The sequence below is a fragment of the Miniopterus schreibersii genome, assembly GCF_964146895.1.
Source record: "Miniopterus schreibersii genome assembly, chromosome: 2".
Taxonomy (NCBI): Eukaryota; Metazoa; Chordata; class Mammalia; order Chiroptera; family Miniopteridae; genus Miniopterus; species Miniopterus schreibersii.
The window spans coordinates 125,994,277-126,015,576 of record NC_138102.1 but is presented as its reverse complement, the minus strand read 5'-3'; the positions used below and the strand labels follow the sequence as shown (position 1 = coordinate 126,015,576).

Below are 21,300 nucleotides of genomic sequence, written 5' to 3'. Positions count from 1 at the left end.
GTTAAACCAAGACTGTGTTAATGCTCAAAGACCCTAAGTAGAGGTGTACATGGGCTGGAGTGGAGCTGTGTGGGTCTAGGTAACTGAGAAACACAGATCGGCTTCTGTAGAGTTGAGCACATCCAGAAGCAAACCTGCTGATGCCATTCAGTTGTGCAGCATCTCACAGCTGTACTTTTACAAAAGGGTGCAATTATCTCAGTGCCATAAAAAGATCTGGCCTAAAGTGGAAAATTTTTGGCATGTAGCCCACTGGTTAATATAAAGCAAATCAAAGCAATGATCAAGCAGTTGAATGCCCATGTTTTGTTTACATATTCCCAAAACTGTTCTAGCCCCACAATTTTTAATTTAATTAAATTAATTTTTAAAAAATTTATCTTTATTGTTGAAAGCATTATAGATATCCTCTTTTTCCCTCCATTGACCCCTTCCACCCCACACCTACTCCCCGCCCCAGCCTTTACCACACTATTGTCTGGGTCCATGGGTTATGCATATATGCATATAAGTTCTTTGATTAATCTCTCCCCACCATCCCGCTGAGATCTGTCAGTCTGTTCCATGCTTCTATGTCACCAGATCTATTTTGTTTATCAGTTTATTTTGTTCTGTAGATTCCACATAGAAATAAGCTCATGTGATATTTGTCTTTCTCTGACTGGCTTATTTCACTTAGCATAATATTCTCCAGGTTCATCCATGCTGTTCCAAAGGATAAGAGATCCTTCCTTTTTACAGCTGCGTAGTATTCCGTGGTGTAAATGTCCCACAGCTTTTTATCCACTCATCTACTGATGGGCACTTGGGCTGTTTCCAGATCTTAGCTATTGTAAACTGTGCTGCTATGAACATAGGGCTGCATATATTCTTTCTAATTAGTGTTTCAGGATTCTTAGGATACATTCCTAGAAGTGGGATCACTGGGTCAAATGGCAGGTCAAATTTTAATCTTTTGAGGATACTCCACACTGTTTTCCACAGTGGCTGCCCCAGTCTGCATTCCCACCGGCAGTGTCCCAGGGCTCCCCTTTCTCAAACAGCTCTTAGGGATCCCCATAGATGAGCCTAGACAAGAGAATGGCTGTCTCTTCCTCATTCTTTATCCTTGGGAACAGACTGACTCCGATTTTATTAACTGAGCTACTGTTTTTTTTAAATCTATTTCTGAGTCTTCTTGGTGCAAAATACTGATGGGCACTTGGGCTGTTTCTAGATCTTAGGTATTGTAAATGGTGCTGCTAACCCCACAATTTTAAGATGAAATGTACAAACATTCACTGCCACATCATTTTGCTTCTAGAGGGGCATCGGGGCCAGCAGGAACTCTGTGAATACGTTGGCGCAGTTTAAACTGCTTTAGTAGTCACGCTTGCTATGAGGAGAAACAAGAGTCCAGTCATCATATTTGTTAAGAGTAAATTACAAGAGTTCTAAGTGCTATCTAATGTATAAGAATTTTTTTTTTTTTCAGATTGAAATGAGGGTGGTTGCAATGTTGGGGGAAAGTTAGCATATTTAAAGGTATTTATGTCTGAAATAATAACCTCAGTTAAATCTTCTATAACACTATGTACCAGTCTCTTATATAAGTTCTTTATATATTACAAGGTTAGTAAATATTGGAGTCAGGATTCATACATTAACAATTCTATATGTGCTCTGAGTCAGCTACACTAGACTAGCAGTCCTCTGATTTCTTTTTATGTTTAGACAGTACATTCTTCATTAAACATGAAGAGACTTTTTTTTTTCTAGTAGAGCTGTTACATTTTGTAATTGTAAGCTATGACTTTTGAGACATTTTGTTTTTTTATTTTAAACATTTAGCTTGAAAAAGAGAAATAGGATATGGGTCTATACTATTAAGCGCAGTCATGCTTTATTAAATGCTAATATTACATTTTTTATTGAATTTATTGGGGTGACATTGGTCAATAAAATGATGTAGGTTTCAGGTATACAGTTGTATAATACATTTTCTGTATATTGCATTGTGTGTTCACCACCCCAAGTCAGTAAGAGTTCTGTAGTTTGAACTATTTGTACTTTTTCTGAAAAATAATACAGAGTGGAACTGCTTTTGCTTTCCTTCGGCATTAAGCGGCACTTCCTCATCCTGGCATCCTGTGAGTCTGAGACAAGCCTGGGGAGCAATTAGGCATGTTCAGAGTGTACCCTTCACCTCTGAGAGGAAGGTCAGGAAGGAGAGGGGCACCGCCTCTCGGGAGCCTTCATGCCGCGCCACAGACAGCTCACGGGCGGACCCACGTGCATCTGCCCCTTGCTGGCGTTTCTGTACCTAATTATACTCATGTATACTTTAAGAGCTAAATCTTTGACCATTCTTCACTTCTGTTTAAGAAAACATTTTTATAGCTTGGGCCAAATGTTTTCTATCATCTCATTTATTGTCTCATTGCTGTGAACTTGTTGCCAGCTGAAGCCATAATGTTGCTGGTAGGATCTGGGAGGGATATGCTATGAGCAAAGTAGAACCCCTTTTCTTTTCTCCCAGAAATAAAGAAATAAGAGTCATTTGCTGTTTCCCTTTTACATTTGCTCTCTGTTCAACCATAAGAAACTCAAGATGACCTTTAATTGCTTCTAAAATGAAAGGGTGCTACATCACTGGTATTAGGGTGGTTTATTTTTCCTAGGCTTCTGGTGGTGGCAACAATCAATGCTTTTGCTTTGTTTTGTTTGTTTTTATTTTGATTGATTATAAAAAGAATGGAAGAAAGCTAGAGGTAGAAATTTGTTGCCAGGTACAAGAAGCTAAAGTTTGAAAAGCTAATAACAGAACCTGTGATGTAGAGCTATTTACTTAGAGAGTGTTAAACGCTTCTTTTCAAGTTCTTGGGAGAAAGGGCATTGTAAATTTTTATGTATGTGTCTTGGGAAAGTTTTACCCTACAAAAGTGGTGTTTTCCAAAGTATGAACTGTGGAATACCACAATACGTTCTCTTAAAATTATTTTCTTCCTCTTCACTCAGATATGGAGACTTCAGAGTTTGCTTAATTTGGCTTAATGGCATTACACAAAACTCTGCCTTAAATGAAAAGTTTAAACAATGAATTTCTTCTCTTGGGCTTGCTGAGTAAACTCGGGCAAGATTCTGTTTGCTCGTCCGTCTATCAAAACAGGCTGATTCTTTGTGCTCATGAGCCCCACATCAGAAGAGCTTGCTTCATGATAAATAGCTTGCTGCTTTGGTTGCCTGGGTGGTTATGTTTTTAGCTTTGAAATTCTCTAAGTACAGAATACATCTGTGCTTTGCCACACTGAAAACAAAAATCAAAAGCCGGAGGCGAAAGATGTCCTTATGTTTTACAAGAGGGGATGGTGATGAACACTTGTACCTTATTGACTGGTGTCCAGGTGTTATCAAGCCCTCAATACTAACCTGCTCCCATTACACTCTGCCACCCACAAGCATCCAAACTGAGGTCATAACTTCTGCCTTTCTAAAGGAGAAGCAAGGGAATAAATAATCCTTTTCTCAATGAAACACGTGAAGAGGCTAATTTATTTTCTTGAGAACATCTGAAAGAGGTTTGATGAAACTTTAATCTGGGCATTTCATTCTCTTTGTAAACTCACCCTTGAAGTCAGAATAATAGAAAGGGAGACAGAGAAAACCTCACTCAGGCAATTATTTCCCTTATCCTTCAAATATTGGGACAGTAAAATAATTTTCTTAGCTTCCAGAAAATCGGTCATATCATGTATGAATGAATCTGACAATGAAGATTAAAAAGTGTCATTCAGTTACCAAGCCCACGCCCTAGACAAGATGTTTTCCTTCTTTGTGTTTCCATGTATATCTGAGTGACAGAATAATGCGGAGACTTGGATGGATCCATTTTTTGTTGTGGATTAATTACAACGATTGAAAGATTAGTTATGCTGGTTTTTGCTGACAAGACATATTTTATTTATTATGGATCTGGTAGGATGGTAAATTCAGTTTTATAGCCCAGTGGAGTTTGGAAGTGTGGCTTTTATTGAATATTGTTCTTGAATTCCGTGATGGCCCATCTGTGTAAATAAGCTCATCAACCTCTTGTGTGAGCCCATCCTTGAAGAGTTTCTCATATGGATGCTTAATGAAAAAATGTACTATGCTTTTGTCCTTGTCAGTGGTGTCAGAACGTATGAGATATTCGGTACAACTGCTAAATAAAGCTTCTGCTCTGAGAGAAGGCCCAGCGACATTTTGTCTGGATGAGTAAGCACCTAGTGCCTACTGGGTTTCGCAGGAAAAAGACAATTTTGAGCCCACAGGAAGGACATGGTTATTTATGGTCATGTCTAGCGACTTTGCTCATGTGGAAAGTATGCCTAAAAGTCCAGAGAACTGACCTCCAACTCTCCAGTCTTCTTGACTTGAATATCCTTAATATTCCATGGAGGAATCTTTTAACACCTGTCCCCCAAAATGCATTTATACCACCCACAATAAAACTTAGACTAAGGTATACTCAGATCTAGAGTTTCTGAATTAGACCGATAAGCTGGGGATGTTTACATAAAATACCCTGTGAATACAGTTGTGCTCCAAATAGACTTCATTTTAAAGTCATTTAAAAAAAAAGTCATTTCACTGTATATATGTTTTAGAAAACTTTTGAAAATCTGAAATCCCTTTTTAATAACTTTGTCCTTTAAACATGTATATTATTTTAAATAGAAAAATATTGTATCTTTAGGTCAGGACCCAGTTATTTTTATTATTTCCTAAGGTTATTCCTTTCTAAAGATATCAACCCCTTCAAATCTAAATAATGGTACAGTATAATGAAATATTTAAAAATTAATTAGCCTGTTTGAGTTTAAAATCCAAAGATCCTGCCTAGTATAATTTGGGATTATTGAAGTTTAGGCTTGGTTTTGTTTGCCTTTACTGTATATAATAATATAGAACCTTAGGATGCTACCCTAGGTTTCTTCTGCTTCATGTGTGTGTGTGTGTGTGTGTAGTTGGCAATTATTAGGCTACTATTTTCTTCCCAAAAGGAAAAACAATGAGCTATGGAAGAGAAGGATTTTGGAGCAGCAAGGATATTAGTGGCAGACTGGGTTAGATGGATGAATAAATGAGTGAATGAAAGAAAGTGCTAAGCAAGAGTCCACATGCAGCTGTTTATGGTGCATCTTACTAGTGAGTATTCTGCTTTCTGGTGGATTAATACTTTAACCCTCATACAAAAAGAAAATATAGTTTATTCAAACTACCCTTTGAAGGACAATCTACATATTCCATTGATGATTAATGCCAAATAGTAAGTCCTTTATGGTTAAGAAATACTTTCTTGCGGTGGCTGGTGTGGCTCAGTTGGTTGGGCACCATCCCATGCACCCAAAGGTTGCCTGTTTCTCTCTCACTTCGATGGATGTTTCTCTTGCTCTCTCTCTTCCTCTCTTTCTAAAAATCAATAAAAATATTTTAAAAAATTTCATGTCTCTAGTAATTTTTTTTCATGTGGTTGCTGTTTAACTCCCAGTGGAGTTGAAAGTCAACAGACCACATGTACTTTATATGAACCTTTCCTGTATTTAAAAAGTATTATTGTTTGGCTGGCCTTTTTTTCCAGAAAAAAATATTTTATCTTATTTTTTAGGGCTTTTTATCTTTTCTCTGGATTTCCTCTAATACCCCTCTGACATTTTTACCTATAGCATTTTTGTTCAATGCATAGTTATTTCAAATTATGTTCAATAGAATGATTTTTTCCCTCCAGTATATTTTACATCATGTCCATTCTGAACAGTGCTTCCAGATTGAGTACTTCTTAACCATGAAAGCACTCAAACAGGAACAAAGGGCCGTGCGTTCTATTGTTGTACTTTTGCTGGATTGATTTCTTTATACTTTTTTAAAGATAACATTGCTAAAATCTTTCTTAGCAACTCAGACAGTAGCAATTGCATACTTTTTGTTAGCTATTGGTAGAAGACTTCGAAATATTACCTCAAGACTCCAGCTTCCTTTGGCTTGGTTAGTAAACTTGTAAATGGTGTTTTATTTTGCTGGGAGGACTGTACTTTATGAATGTTCTGTTGATGACACATAATAGTTCAAAAATATTCTTTAAACATGAATATGCAGAGACATTTTCCCATTACTATAAAATCAGTTTTTAATAACCTGCAAAACAGATTTTCCTGGGCAACATGAAGGTTACATGAAAGTGCCCGTCGTCTCCCATAGTTCCTCCTCCGCCAGTGTCACTGTCAGTGCTCCAGCTTGAGGACAGTCAGCAAAGTGTCTGCACATGCATATCTGACTTTTGGAGGCATGGCTCTATGACTAATATAAATACGAAAAGGACCTTTTATTACTAAGGGTTGTAATTTAATGGTTAAACGGATGCATTATTTAAAAAAAAGTATCAAGAAATATTGAAAACATTAGGGCAAATCTATGAAAGGGAATAGTGACTCTGGGCATCACCAAAGAGAAGAGTCAGTGGAGATGAGTAATAAAATCTGTATCTGGTTTTACAGAATTATTTTCTTTCTGACATCCTCACGTGGGTTTGTCCTTAGAAAACAGGAGAAATATTTACCAAGAGTTAGCCTTTGGCCCAAATATTGCTGCTATTATACTTATTTACTGTTCTTTTTGCTATCGTTTTTGTGAATATTTCACATACCAGTGCATTCACTTAGTTCTCTAGTTTAACAGACACATATTGAGTATCTAGTCATGCCGCAAAAAGCTGGGTTTTGCAGGACATGGTTCCTCTCCTCCTAACGCCTAGTGGTATGGAAAGTAAGGCCAGAATCTGGGCTCAGGAGTCTAAAGAGGAGCCAGATTTAAGAAACCACTGTTCTCATAAGAGTCACATGCCCACTCAGTTTTTTCTTCTTTCTTTCACTATATGCAATATGTATTTTATACACCTTAAAAATTATATATATATATATATATATATATATATATATATATATATATAATTTAGGAAAGAAAAATTAGAAAGAAGAGTGAACTTAAGTTTTGTGCTTGTAAATTACTTTATAGATAACTTTCAAATATTTGAATATTTGGCAGTTTGATCATTAAGTGAAAAAGTGAATGTTTATATTATTTAGAAAATACACAATTTATTAGAGGTTAGTGCTGTACTCTGATTTTCAGACAAAATATCCAATTGACACTAAAATTTTATTACACTAATGTAATTATTTGCATAATAAACCATATTTCTTAAGTTGCTAGCATTCAGCTAAATCCAGCAATGCCTTTTTAAGAAGCATTATGTCATCTTTTATATTGGACAGAAATTGGGGAAGTATTTTTTTATTCAAAATGTATCTAAAACTAATTTGTAATGATTTTATTAAGTACTTACTTTGATTGACATTGGCTAGCATATTGTACATGTTTTTTCAAAGTCTTATTTATCAATATGTTTGACATACCTGTTCACTGACATTAATTCATGCTGTATTTTTTTGAATATGCTAAATTTCATATGGGTTTCCAGCTATGCAGTTTAACTCTCCCGAGGAACAGTTGTCTTATAATTAAGTGACAAGTGTACCATTTGTTTGCTGATATTCAAAAAACACAAATGATATTGACATCTTTGTGCAATTATTTTCTAGCTTATTTTCTCAAGTTCTAAAATGAATTTGGGATAAAAAACACTTTTTGTTTTTATTATTTATTTATTTAGAAGCAAATGGTGTTTTCTGGATTCTCAAAACAAAATTAAATTAGTTTTACTCATTCAACACTGTTAATGTTTTGGGACATTTCACAATTCCATTTGGTTCAGAGAAAATTACATATACATATATATCAATTATTCTTAAACCATTGCTTTGCTAACTTAATGGGAAATAATGTGTTTATTAATACTTTGATTTTTAAAAGAAAATTATTATTCATAAGTTCTTAATTATTTAGTTACTCAAATTTCTGGCTAATTCAATTCCATATTTTATTGTTTTTTCAATTAGTTGTTTGTTTTAAATTAAAAAAAAAAATGGTAGCACCAAAATACTCCCAGAGGCTCATGGACAGATCTTAGAATAAGGGGTTTTTCACTACTTAGGTTAAGATAAGAGGAATACAAAGTTTATATAACCCACGGGAGACTGAATTAAATGAGGTCAATGATAAGGTGTTTTAGGTTAGCAATTTTCCCAAAGATCTCTATTTTTAAATAAAAATCTCAAGAAATTTTTCAAACATACAGAGAATACTAGCAGGTATGCATGTACTCAAGACCCAAATTTAACAAATATTATTTTTTATTATTATGTCTCTCCCTCTCTTCCCAAAGATAACCACTAAGAAAATGTAACTTTATCTGTGTTTGCTCTCTCTGTCTGGAATGCTCTTCCCCCAGTTATCAGCAAGACTTGTTTCTTTTAATTCATGTCTCTGCTTAAATGCCATTTATTAGAGAAATCTCTTCTGATTACATTAATAAATTTGAGAGCCCGTCTCCCCCAGCGCTCTCTCTCTCTCTCCTTACCCTGCTTGGTTTTTCTTCATAGCAGTAATCAGTACTTTGCATAAAGCTGTTTCTTTCTTTATTAACTGCCTCTTCTGCCAGAATGTAAAATCTGTGAAAGTTTTTTGGTTTGTTCTTTGCATCATTTTCAGTCCCTATAAAAGTGCCCAACACAGAAAACACTCAATAATGTTTTGTTAAATTCATAAATATATCAATTTTTAAATTTACCTTAGTGTACCATCCCCCCCCAAATATTTGTATTTTTATATATAATCCCACTAGAATATTTGAAAGATCTTGTCTCCTCACATCTTTATCTATACTTGGTATTATTCAAGTCCCACATTTTTTGCCAGGTTATGGCTGTGAAGTGCTGTCTTATTTGCATTTCCTTGTTTCTTAGTGAGATGAAGTATCTTTCATATATTTTTGCCATTTGGGTTTCTTTGTGAATTTTCTGTGTATATCCTTTGTCCATTTTCCTGTGGGGTCTTTAAAAAAAGTGGTTTTCCTATTGATTTAATTATTGATAAATGAGGTGGGTTTTTGTTGTTATTTGTTTGTTTTTTGTATTATGGGCACTAATTTTTGGTTGCTAAAAAGACTGTAATTTAACTTTTGATTTATGATGTCTTTTATCACAGACTTTTTAAAACTCAATTGTAGTCTTTTTGCCCATTTTCTCTTTTATGCTTCATGCGTTTTTTAAAATACCCTTCTTTACTCCAAATTCTTAAAGATATGCTTTGACAATTTTTCCTAATATTTTTAGTTTTGCATTTTATATTATGTTTGGATGTTTTTGTTGCCTTTTTATGTTATGATGTGAAATGTAATTTTATTTTTGTTTAGATGATGCTTGTGAGAATAGGACTCTATAAATTGATTCTTAATTAATCTTCTCAGTGCTAATTATTGGATTCCCTGCCCTAGTCCCACTCTTCTGTAATACTATCCTCCTCAGCTGTCACCAGTATCAGCGTTTGCGCATTTGTCATCCAGCATCCTGGTCCCTGCTTTACACGTGTATCCCTCACTAAGGTCGAACCACTATCGCATTTTTAGTTTAATACTGAGCGTGATGATTCTCTGTGTCTTGTTCTCTTTCAGAATTGCTAGTTGTTTACTATTTGCCAATCCATATTAATTTTAAAATGATGACAGTTTCTGGGGGGGAAAATCTTCTGAAGATTTTATAGGTTAATTTTAAGCTATTTGAGATTTTTCTAGCTTTACAAGAAATATAGCTTTTCATATTTAGGTCCTGTTGTCTTAGGTTAAGTTATGCAATTTTCTCCATGAAAATGCCAAACAACTTTTAATTTTTCCCTATAATTTTTGGTTTTGTTATAGTTCTTTGTATATTTGCTTTTGAGAATAGGACTCTATAAATTGATTCTTAAATTAGTTTTTGCTGATTTATATCAACTCTCTTGATTTTTGTGTATTGATCTGTGTCAGGTAACCTTGCTGCACTGTTTTATTGATTTTATAAATTACTTCTATAGATTTTCTTTGATTTCTGTAAGGACTTTAACAACATTTCTAAGTAATACTCATTTATTGCTTCATTTTTATCACTTCCATCTTTAAGGAGAACATACAGTGTTTCACCAATCAGTGTAGTTTTGGAAGATGGCCTTTGACATGTTCATGAATTCCCTTCTTTTCCTAGTTTAAAATACATTATTTTGAATGAATGCTAAGTCATAGCAAATGTTTTTCTCACATTAATTGATCTGTTTTATTTTTCAGTATCTTAACCATTTCTTTATTTTCTATTTTGTTCATTTCTGCTGTTATGTTTTATTCTTCCATGAACATTCATTTGAACTTACAGTATTATTCTGTTTCAAATTTCTTTAATTGACAGCTTTCATGTAAGTGCCATTTTTATTTATTTATTCTTATTAAATTTATTGGGGTGACAGTAGTTAATATGAACATATAGGTTTCAGGTGTGAGTTTCTATGTTACAAGATCTGTATATTGCTCTGTGTGCTCACCACCCAAAGTTATATCTTCTTCCATCACCGTATAGTAAGTGCTATTTTTGACACTTAAAAACTCCCTGTTTTCTTATCCTTGCATCTGTGGTCTTCATTTTTGGCTTCCTGTTGATTTAAATATAGATTACCTGGTTTGAATACCATTACTTGAGAAGACTAAAAAACAAAAGGCCCCAGTTCAGCACATATGGTGAATTTCATTACAGGGAAGACTGAGTACCTGTGCATTGGCTATGAGCGCAGGGTTTGAATTGCTGATTTGAAACTGGCAAGTAGTTTCTGGATACCTCACCTAGTTGGGACTGTCTTTCACTGGCAGTGGAAACATTATGGCACTGACAGCTAATAGGTGTGCCAATAATAAGTCTAAATGATGTGACCCACATCTAATTGTGGAAAGAAGAAACAGTCATTTGAATCAATTAGTGAGTCATGTAAAATAATTTAATAAATTGCGTAGCTTAGACTTAAAAGATGTATGACTCAGAGGACAGAAAGCATTGAAGGCTAATATAGTTGTGGGGCATTTCATGTGATAGTATGGACTCTGTGCTTTTGAATAATGTATAGGGTTTAGAATATAAGACCGAAAAGGAATGTCATTGCAGTTGAAGTCAATCGTATGATTAAAACATGAGGGTATAAGGTGTGCTCATGGAATAATGAGCTCAGCTTAATTAGAGGCTGCTTGGGCAAAAGTAGGTTTACCATTGTTTGCATGGAAATCATACAAAAATAAATAAATAATAACACAAGAATTAACTCTGATTCATGTGCTCACAACAATAAACCTACTTTTGTCCACCCCTGTATATGGAAAAAAATCTTGGTAAGTACATGAGTTTCATTGTGTACGGCCTTGATTTACTATCATAGGAAATTTAAAAATAACAGTTTGGGGGGGCCAGTGTGTTGACATGAAAAAGGTGGTAATGATGAAAATGAGGACAACTACATGCTTTTGTTGAAGTGTATTACGTGCCAGACACTCTCCCAAATGCTATATATGAGGGATTTAAATGAATCCTCAGAAAAATCTTGAGGTATCATCATCACCATCATTGTTAGGAGGAGTAGTCGTTGTTGTTACTCTTGTTATATTCTAGTTGTAGATACTTAGGGAGCTCATCTAACATGACTAAGCTCTTACATCTAGTAGATGACAGAGCTAGGACTTTCAACAGACACGATCCTTCTTTAGAAGTAAATACTAAATTAGTCCCATGTAGTCCATGGGGTGGACTTGTGAAAGTGAGAACACATCTGGGGTTGTCACTGGGAGGCTGTGAAGTAGTTCTCCCAGGCAGGGATAGAGACTTGGGCTCAGGAAATAATAAATCAGAGGACTCCAAGGCTCCAAGTGTGGGTAACTAGGGCAATGGGGCACTCATTCTGCCTCCTTTCATGCTAACAGATAATTCAGCAGTTGAATGCATAGATGTAAGTCTGGAGAAAGCCTCCTTTGTAAAACTAGTTCTTTCCATTTCTGCCCACTCCCCTTATTCTCTCTTTCTCTCTCTCTCTTCCTTCCTTTCTTCTTGGTAATCAATTTGTGAGTGAGCGATATTCAGGATTGGATATTTTACTTTTATTTTTTTCTTTTACTCAGATCCTAAATATAATTATCAAACTCTTGCCAAAAAAAAATAAAAATCTTGCTTTGGAAAAAACATGGAGAATTTAAGATATGCTTTTGTTCCAGACCAAAAACCATTATTCAGTAACAAATGATGTTAGAACATCTCATAATCTGCACACATGTCCAGATTTCATGCAGATACATCATTTAGAAACTTACATTTTAAAAGTTCTTTGATTTAGAATCACTAGACTAATTCTTTTAGTAACTTAGTGACAAGAAAGTCTTACCTCAAAGGTTTTTATGCTAACAGATAATTCAGCAATTGAATGCATGGATGTAAGTCTGGAGAAAGTTCTAGTAATTACTATACCTGTGTAATTTTGGACAAATTCCTTTAATCCTTAACCTCAGTTTCTCCCATATGTAAACTGATTATAATGATATATTATTTCTTTACCTGTTCATACCCTGGATATGAGCAAACACATCTATAAAGTGGAATATTGGAATATACTAGCTAAGGGACCAATAATTTACGCTTGTTTGGATCTCAGCATTTCAAGTTGCCCTTCTGGGCCAGGCCTTCTTCAAGAACTCTCTGAGGCATGTGAGGGATTTATTTGAGAAAGGAGAGAGGAAGGTGGGGCCGGCTGTCTTGAGGTCACAGGGCAGTTCACAGTCTGTGCTAGGAGAGAGTCACAGAAGAAGCGTTGGGTTGAAATAGTTTCAGACAGCAGCCCAATTGCAAGAAACACCCTTCCAGACCGACGGGGGGTCCTGAAGCCCAGGTTCTCCATTAGAGGAGTCCCCCATCTCCCTGGAAGGGGCCGATCTTCGTTTCACTGTCGTGCTCAGTCACTGTCTGGGAGTGGACTGAGGAAAGTGCGGCCTGCAGGGTGGTGGATGCAGAGGGGCAGCGAGAGGAAACCTGAGCGCTGCATTTTCACCGCCGCCACATCCTCGAACAGCGTCTGATAAAAATCTCACTGTTTTCAACTTTGCTCGTCCTGTGTTCTTACTGAACCTGCTCTCAACTAGCTTTATGCCTCCTAGTCCATCAACAGGTTGTATTGTGCCAGCCAACTTATGTCTTCTATTGCATCGCCAACCCTGGACACATTGGTCGGCTATGTCAACTGTGTCTCATTGAATTAGGTTTCTCTTCACCATCTCCTGGGAACATCTGCTGATTCCAAGCTCTGGATAACTCTAGGGATTTCCTTTCTTTTTCTAACTTCTTGCTATGCTTAAGGTTTCTGGAGAATATTGTGTAACTATTTTGATTTGGGACCACAAGAAAGTAATCCAAATTCAGTAAGATTACCGATTTTGGAGTTAAATACTAGTGGAATTCTAATCCTGGCTCCATAATTTACTACTTGTGTTAATTTGGGTAAGTTACACAACCATTTAAGCCTCAATTTTCTGATCTAACCAATAAAAATAGTGGCTGTATTCTTCTTACAATAACGTGAATAAGGCATGTAGTAGTTGTTTAACAAATGACAGGTACATCATTAATAATTTTTGCTAGGACTTAGACTTTTCTGCACATTTCTACATTTTTTGACTCCTTATTACCTTCTCACTGGAGTAAAAAAACCTAGTTCCACTCTTTCCAGCTCACAAAACCTCAGGACTGCCTCTCCTATATTATTGTGGCTCCTTATTTATTGAGAACCTACTAACGCTGTTTTTTTGCACTGGGCCTTTAGTGGTGAGTCAAACAGACCAAGTCTGCTTGTGCTTTTCACTTTCACACCTGCTTGAGTCTGCAGAGACCATTCCTGCCATTCCATGCAAATGCTCCCCGTTTACCTTTGTTTATGGAATCCACTCATCCTTCCAGGGCCAGCAGAGCGCCCAGTATTTAGATCCTTCCAGGTAGAATAAACTCTCCCTTTTCTGAAGCCCAGTCAAATACTTTTTTCTTTGCAATTCATCTTGTAGCGTGTTGTGTCCTCTCATCTCACTCACGAGGTTTTGCGGTCCTGGAGGACAGAGGCTGTGGCACACCTATTTATATTCTGCAGGATATGGAGCGTTCTGTCTTGCTCAATAAGCACATGTTCAAGGAATAAATTAGTTGCAATAATCTCCCTCTCTTCTAAAGTGATTACTTATCACCGAGGTATACCAATAAAGTAATAAACTGTATATCCGGCCGCGTAGTCTTCAAGAATACAAAGTACCTGCTACGCATGCAGCTCATTTCTCTTTCTCTCATCCAGAGCACCTCTGGGCCCTGCGCAGGGAGCTGGGGTGCTGAGTCATAGGGCACAGTCCTTTCTCTGGAGGTGTTTACTCTCTTTGAGGCTGACGTGAATGAAAGCGATTACAATGTAAAAGAAAATAAATTTTAGCTAGGAACTTATATGAAAAAGATGCTCCAAATATAAAAATTACTAAGTGAGATATGGGTTAATAAGTGTACTTTTGTGGAATATTTTTTATGAAACCCTAAAAAATTCAGGTAGTAGTTTCCATCCTAATATCTCCCTGAACCATAATACAGTAAATATAATGATGGCTTTTCTTGAGCAAGTCTCAAATTATAAAAATCTTCTAGAAATAGTCTATTTCCCATAAAGCTGTCTAATACCCAGTTTGTTTGATTGGGGATGGCATTTTGAATCATAAGTGAGTATAAGTTACAGTATTGTACATAATATTTGCTTGGTGAAAACATGTTTTAAACACTGATGAATGGGGATTCAATGTTATGCTTTTCTAAAATATTTGCAATGAGTTATGCCCGCATTAGAGGTGTGATCCCTGCTATAAGCCACACACAGTAGGTGCCATGTATATGTTGGCTGAAAGATCACAGTTGGAAAGCCCATCTGTCTATGAAGTTTTATGAAATAAGGATTTTAAAAACGTAGCTTTGGAAAAAAAAGGCTAGTTAAATATAGAAGCGTGCACGCTACTCTGGAGAATTTAAAATGTTCAAGTGGGCAACACAATCATATTTTTAAAATAAATTACACAATATAGTAATAATAGGGAAGTCAGTGATATATAACTTTTATATGTTGAATATATTCCTAGGTTTTATTTCCTGTTAGCACTCTGCTAACAGGAAACATGGGTACATTCTTTATGATTAGAAAGGATTCTTTTGCTATTAGTCAGTGCTAAATTGATAGTTTTTATAGCTCGACAAGAGACCAAGTCATCATTACCTGGAGGGAAATACGTAAATCATCTGAAGATGGCTGTGCTGTTCTGAAGGAAAGTTGGAGATGACTGCTTGAGAGTCGAAATCTCACTCCTCAAGTGGCAAGGGGTAGCTTTGCTGCAGAATTGACTGTTTCCACCCTGGGGGTGGCTATGGTAGATGGGGGCATTTATGGGGGGGCAGGGCCTGTGAAGGAAATTCAAGAGGCAGAGCTGGTAAATTCTAAAGGGAATTGTAATCTGGTCTTCAGATTGATTCATAAATACTTACATCTTAGGAATCTATACAAGTATGCAGAAGATAAAGAGGCAAAAGCAAAAGAAACAGCAAAGAGTAGAAGCTATGGGGGGGAATATCTCAGAAAAGGCACAGAACTCTATGGCTTGTCCATCTTATCATTTGTTGAGTTGTGAATATCAACTTTGGGAGCAATTTTGGTGATGATTGACATCTTTTATGACATTTCTTTAATGATGATTCATGGAGCCTGAGTATTGCATTAAAATCCCAGAATTCTGGGAAACAATGTTAGTAACAGTGGAAATTCCTCCTCGAATCTTTGGCTGCCACAGCTCAGTCCCAGGCAGGATGAGTCTATATGTGGTTGATACGATTCTCTTACAAAAAAGAGACACTTGGCAAGAAATGAGTTACTGGAGAGTGTAAATTTATAATGAATATGAATTCGATGTGTAAGTCATGAAAGGATTTTCCCCCTAAAACCAGGCTATTATTTATATTTAAACGTTTGCTGCTTATAATCCATCAGGCCATAGTTAAAAACAATTTTGTGCAGATTGAAATACTTTCTTGAAAGCTTATTTATATTTTGCAAGCGAATTTGTGATCACCCAGGCATAACCATCATTACTTGGAATGTTCCATATTGATTACATGTCTACCTTTTTGCACCGATATTGTTCTGCAATATAATAATTGTTCTCAAGGTGAGATAGACTCTTAAATTAGTATTTTCCTCTATTACTTTAAATATTTATATCGATCACATGTTTTACTTGTATATGGATGGATGGCTGTAGCCAGCCTCTTAAAAGAAAGGGAGAGGGAATAAAAATAATTAGTTTGATAAAATATGGATAGCTAACACTCATATCATGGTTACTATTTTTCAGACCATGTTTTAACTGCCTTGCATATATTAATTCGTTTAAGCTTCAGAAAAACTATATTAAATAGGGGCTGTTACTGCCTGCACTTTGCAAAGGAGAAAAGTGAGGAACACAGAGCTTAAATATTTTTTTCCTGAGTGAATGTGGTGAGTAGGTGGCAGAGCCAAGATTTGAAACCAAACAGTCTGACCGCTTGGTATCCCTACTCTCCACTTCTACAGCTAGACTATTCTTAGTTGAGCCAGGGTTAGAGTAAGTAACTACGTTACTCCAATGCTATATTTTAATGTGATTATTTATTAACATGGGTGTTCTCCCTTACAGGATTATGAACTTGTAAGTACAAGAACCATGTTTTATTAACTCTGCCATATATAGTGCTTAATAAAATTTTTATTATTCCTGAATTACAGCTTCTTATTGCCCTGAGATATCCTGGCCAGCAGATTTCTATTTTGGAATCATTGGTTTTCAATTCACAAAATAAAAAATGCAATTGTTGCATGTAAGAGGAATATTGAAATCATGCTTTTCTTATTTCTTAACTACTTTAAAATAGAATGAGTGAATCAAACTTTTTTTAAATTAATATACAATAACTTTAGAATCATGTTACTTGGTTGAAATTCTTTTCTTTTTAAAAAATACTCTTTTCCCGCAGGGTGCTGCTTTAATTAGAATGCTGGCTAATTTTATGGGCCATTCAGTATTTCAGAGGGGTTTGCAAGTAAGTAAACTGCTTCCTATTTTCTCTTACCCTTTCCCTGTCTTTATATTCATTTTAAAGATTTTTCACAGCTTGAAAAGTTGCTGAACTTGATGGAACACTTTAGGATGAGTAAGGTAAGCAGTACCTTTCCATATGACAAATGAAAGAGGTAAGATACTCACTGTATCAGCTGACCAAACTCGAACTGCTGTACCACTTAGAATCTCTTTAATACACATTTTTAAATTGAAGTAATTTTCAAATCCATCAGATCCTAAGTAATCTACGAAAGACTTTTTGAGTCAGCTTTTTTCTTTCACTTAAAATTTTACACGCAGCGAAACAAATGATGTTGGCACCACTAAAATATGTATTTGAGAAAATCTTGATTCCATTTTTTATACATGTGCATTCTTTGTTGTTGTTTTATTGTTGATATGCATAGATTGTCATTTGTTTCAGAGCTAGTTAAATGTCTTGAAATTAGAAAATGCAATATTTTAAATAAAGGAGAAAAGGAAATATTTGTATCATAGTGTGTGTAGAGTATGAAACTTGGAATCTAGGAGTGGGTTCTTAGAAAAGAGATTCTTAACTCTTGAAAGCAAACACAAACAGAAAAATAGAACTTTTATTTCATTGAATCTGTTGAAGTAAATCCTGTTCCTAGCAGCTGTGATTGATGAATTATTTATGATGCATTCTGCTACTTAGAAGTGTCCTTTAAAGTAAATTGATGTTCACCTGAAATACAATTATGCTAAGACAGAGAGAGCAATCAATCTTATCTGTTCTTAGTAAGCTTTTCATTTTGAAATTTAAATAAACTACGTATGGGATCAGGTGATATTTTAGTAATATAATTCTATCTTTACCCAAAATAAACTAAAAGATAAAATACAAAGCAAGAGTTAAATATGTTATGACAAAGCTATATATACTTAACACAACAAAGGAACAAATAGACATTTCTTGAAGAATAATTTTCCTTAGAAAATATCTTTACAGATTTGTTCCAGCAGAGGTTGGAATTTACTTTAATCAGCTCTTTCTATTAGGGACACCTTCAGAATAGCTGAGTTTCGTTGAACCTACAGGCCTGTGCTAAAGCCTCTATTCTGATCACATAGGTGGGAAAATCTTTTTTCTCAAGGAGTGCCCTCTATGAATATCAACTTTCTGGAGGAATGTCCTTCTTTATCCCTACTCTGTTGTTTTTCCCCATTGAAGCTGGTGCATGACAGTCCCAGCAAACATCTAAGCTTTAATAAGGGCAACACACATCGAATTGGATTTCCTGGTAGCAAGTTGATGTGAAATCATTTTCTGTATACAATTCTTATTGCCTTTCCTCACCCGTGTGTATGGATTTGTTTGGCAGGCTGAGTACGTATAGATATATTATTTGGAGAGGATTATTGTCTCGCAACATTTTTCTTCACCCTGTCATGCTTTTTGTGGTATGCAAAATACATCGATTTTTAAGTCACCCGGTTCGACTGCCCCAGTCTGTTCAGTTTCATCTGAAACAGGCTCTTGGCCCTCTGACTCCCATATGCTGAACTTTCATGCGAAGCCTGTGTTACTTGTGCACCTGATGCTTGATTTGGTTAATTTTCAACCGAGGGACTCTATGCTTGTCAACATCGCATTTCATTTGCCTTGTGACATCTCATCGATCAGATAGATCTGTATCCTTCAGTACTCCCCTCGCCGCTTTATTTACACTCATCACTCAAGCAGATTTAGTGTATCATCAGCAGTTTGGATTCGTTTACAGTAGATCCCCATGTCTAGGTGATAAATTATCATCTCTTGTGCATGAAGATGTATGGGATACATTTTGGAAATGACCTCCTGAACAGACACTTTATGTCACGGTGCTGAGTGGTCACAGAGTTGATAGGAATATATTTCCCATCCACAGGGCCCTAGGGGAGTCTTGGTTCATAGTCTTTTTGAAAGAGCTAATCTGGACTGTCAGTGCTTACCTCTGCTGGGAAATCTATTAATTGTTTTTACATTAACCATGGTTATTTCTATGTTGACAAATGGAAGTTTATGTTTGCAGGCAGACCCAGGGTTAGAGTTACAGGTGTAAACAATTTCAGATATGAGTTTTTAAAATATATTTTTTCTCCCTTTCTTCCTCCCTCCCTCTCTCCCTCTGTCCTTCCTTCCATTTCCTTTATTATTATTATTAATCTTCCTCCTCTCCCTCCCCCTCCTTCATCTTCTCTGTCCTCTGTCCTTGGCCCTCATGTTGCACATGAGGACAATAATACTGTTTGTTCTTTCTTTTTTAAAATTTGTGTTATCTTACAACTTTTGTATTCTTTTGACTCATGCTCTTTTGGGAACAAGGCAGACTTTTTTATTTTTATTTTACCAATACAACCACAGAAAAGTAATGTATAATAAATAATAAATACATAATAATAGAAATAGGTATAAAGTAAATTACAAATGTAATATTTTTATATATTAAATATAATAAAACATAGTATAGAAAAGTAGAAGGTTTCTGGGAAGTTTCTGGGTCAGTTCACATGTTCATATTTAACCTAAAAAGTATCTCAGTATAGATTAAACTTCATTTTCCCACCTTTTCTGATAATTTATATTGGAAAGTATACTTTAAGTTCCAGCTCACGCATGTATTCCTCAGTACGAAGGGCTCAGAGACTTTTTGATAAAAATGTTTTGCTCCTAATAGCCATGTAATCCATTGGGTTAGCTGTTAGTAAGCCTAGAAAACAGTTTCATGCTGAATAATCACACTTCCCTTAGTCTGGTCTTCTGGATAGACTTTTGCCTAATTCCTCTTACTTCTTGAATTTTGTGTGCTGCTTAAATCACTCAGCCCTGCATCGTTTTTAAGTAAATTTCCTCACAATGTTTCTTTGCAATAGTATATACGTACATGAAAGTTTTATCCTGGCTACAATTAATAAGTTAGCTTCTGTTTTGATGTTTAAATTAAAAGTGAAGTATAGAGCCCACCAAGCTTGAATCTTTGTTTGATGCCACTTGTAAATACTATGTTTGTAAAACATTTATATTTTTGAAAACTGTACATATCTACTATCTAAGTAATCCATTTCCCCAAACAATAACAGGCATATTTGGGGAAGCATGAGACAATGGAATGAGTAGGGAGAAGTGACTCTAATTTCTGTGTCTAATTAATGGCATCTTTTCTACAAGTCACTTAAACCTTTCTTGGCCTCTGACTTTAAAATGCAAGAGTTGGACAAAATGCTCTAAGATTTTCCCACCTTCTCTGAATCTAAGATTTATTTGATACATTTTACTAGTTAGATAATTTGGGTTTGATACTTTAACTTTGGAAAGCTGTTTTAATTTGATGGGAAAGTTTGTAACTTAGATATGCAAAAGGGAGTGATTCCTTGTTCTTGAATCTTCAGTTAATCATCTGAACATTAGGGCTATATGGTATTCAATATATATATTCAGTTGACCCCCGAATGAGACAGGTTTGAATTGGGGGGGGGGTGTCATTTTATATGCAGGTTAAAAAAAATACCTGTACTGTTTCCATCCATGGCTGGTAGTCCGCAGATGCGGAGGGTCGACTGTATGCGTTGATCCATAACATATATAGGGGACTTGAGCATCTGTAGATTTTTGGCCTCCACAAGGGCCTGGAACCACTCCCATGGTTACTGAGGTATGACTAAGTTTTGGGGGAGTCAAAATTTATACATGGATTTTGACTGCAAGGGAGTCAGCGCCCTTAACCCTCACATTATTCAAGGATCAGCTATAGCACTATAACTAGTCCAGCCAAACCAGCACTTATTTTTACTGAGAGTTTTTGCTGGTAATATGTTTCTTTTGCCCTTATTAAGAAACAACTTCTATTCCCTTTGCTTTTTAGTTGCCTTTCCTATTTTGTTACACTTTGATATTTTGCTCTGGATACTTTACATGTTTTTTATTAAACTACTGTTATTTTCCATGGCAATTTCTAAGGACTTTCTTTCTGAAGTTTCTTGTTGATTTTCATTATATATGTTGTCCTTACTAAAGTCAGAATTTCTGGAACTTGTGTTCCTGAAATCTGCTGAAACTGGCTCTGCTAATGGATCTGACTGCGCTGAGGTGGTTGGAGGCTGGTCCAGAGGAGAATCGGACCAATCCCCCTTGATGAGTGTCATTGCAGGGGACTGAAGGGCTAACTGACTTTTTC

General features: G+C 35.7%; 1 protein-coding gene across 1 annotated transcript in view; it reads left to right on the top strand.

The window, feature by feature from the left end:
• TRHDE (thyrotropin releasing hormone degrading enzyme) overlaps window positions 1-21,300 on the top strand; it is a gene marked incomplete at its 5' end in the record, with an annotated part of 326,090 nt that overhangs the window by 214,771 nt on the left and 90,019 nt on the right. Inside the window, one exon of the mRNA XM_081130892.1 lies at window positions 17,040-17,105. Within this exon, the coding sequence (XP_080987018.1) occupies window positions 17,040-17,105 (66 nt within the window). The remainder of the gene's footprint in view (window positions 1-17,039; window positions 17,106-21,300) is intronic.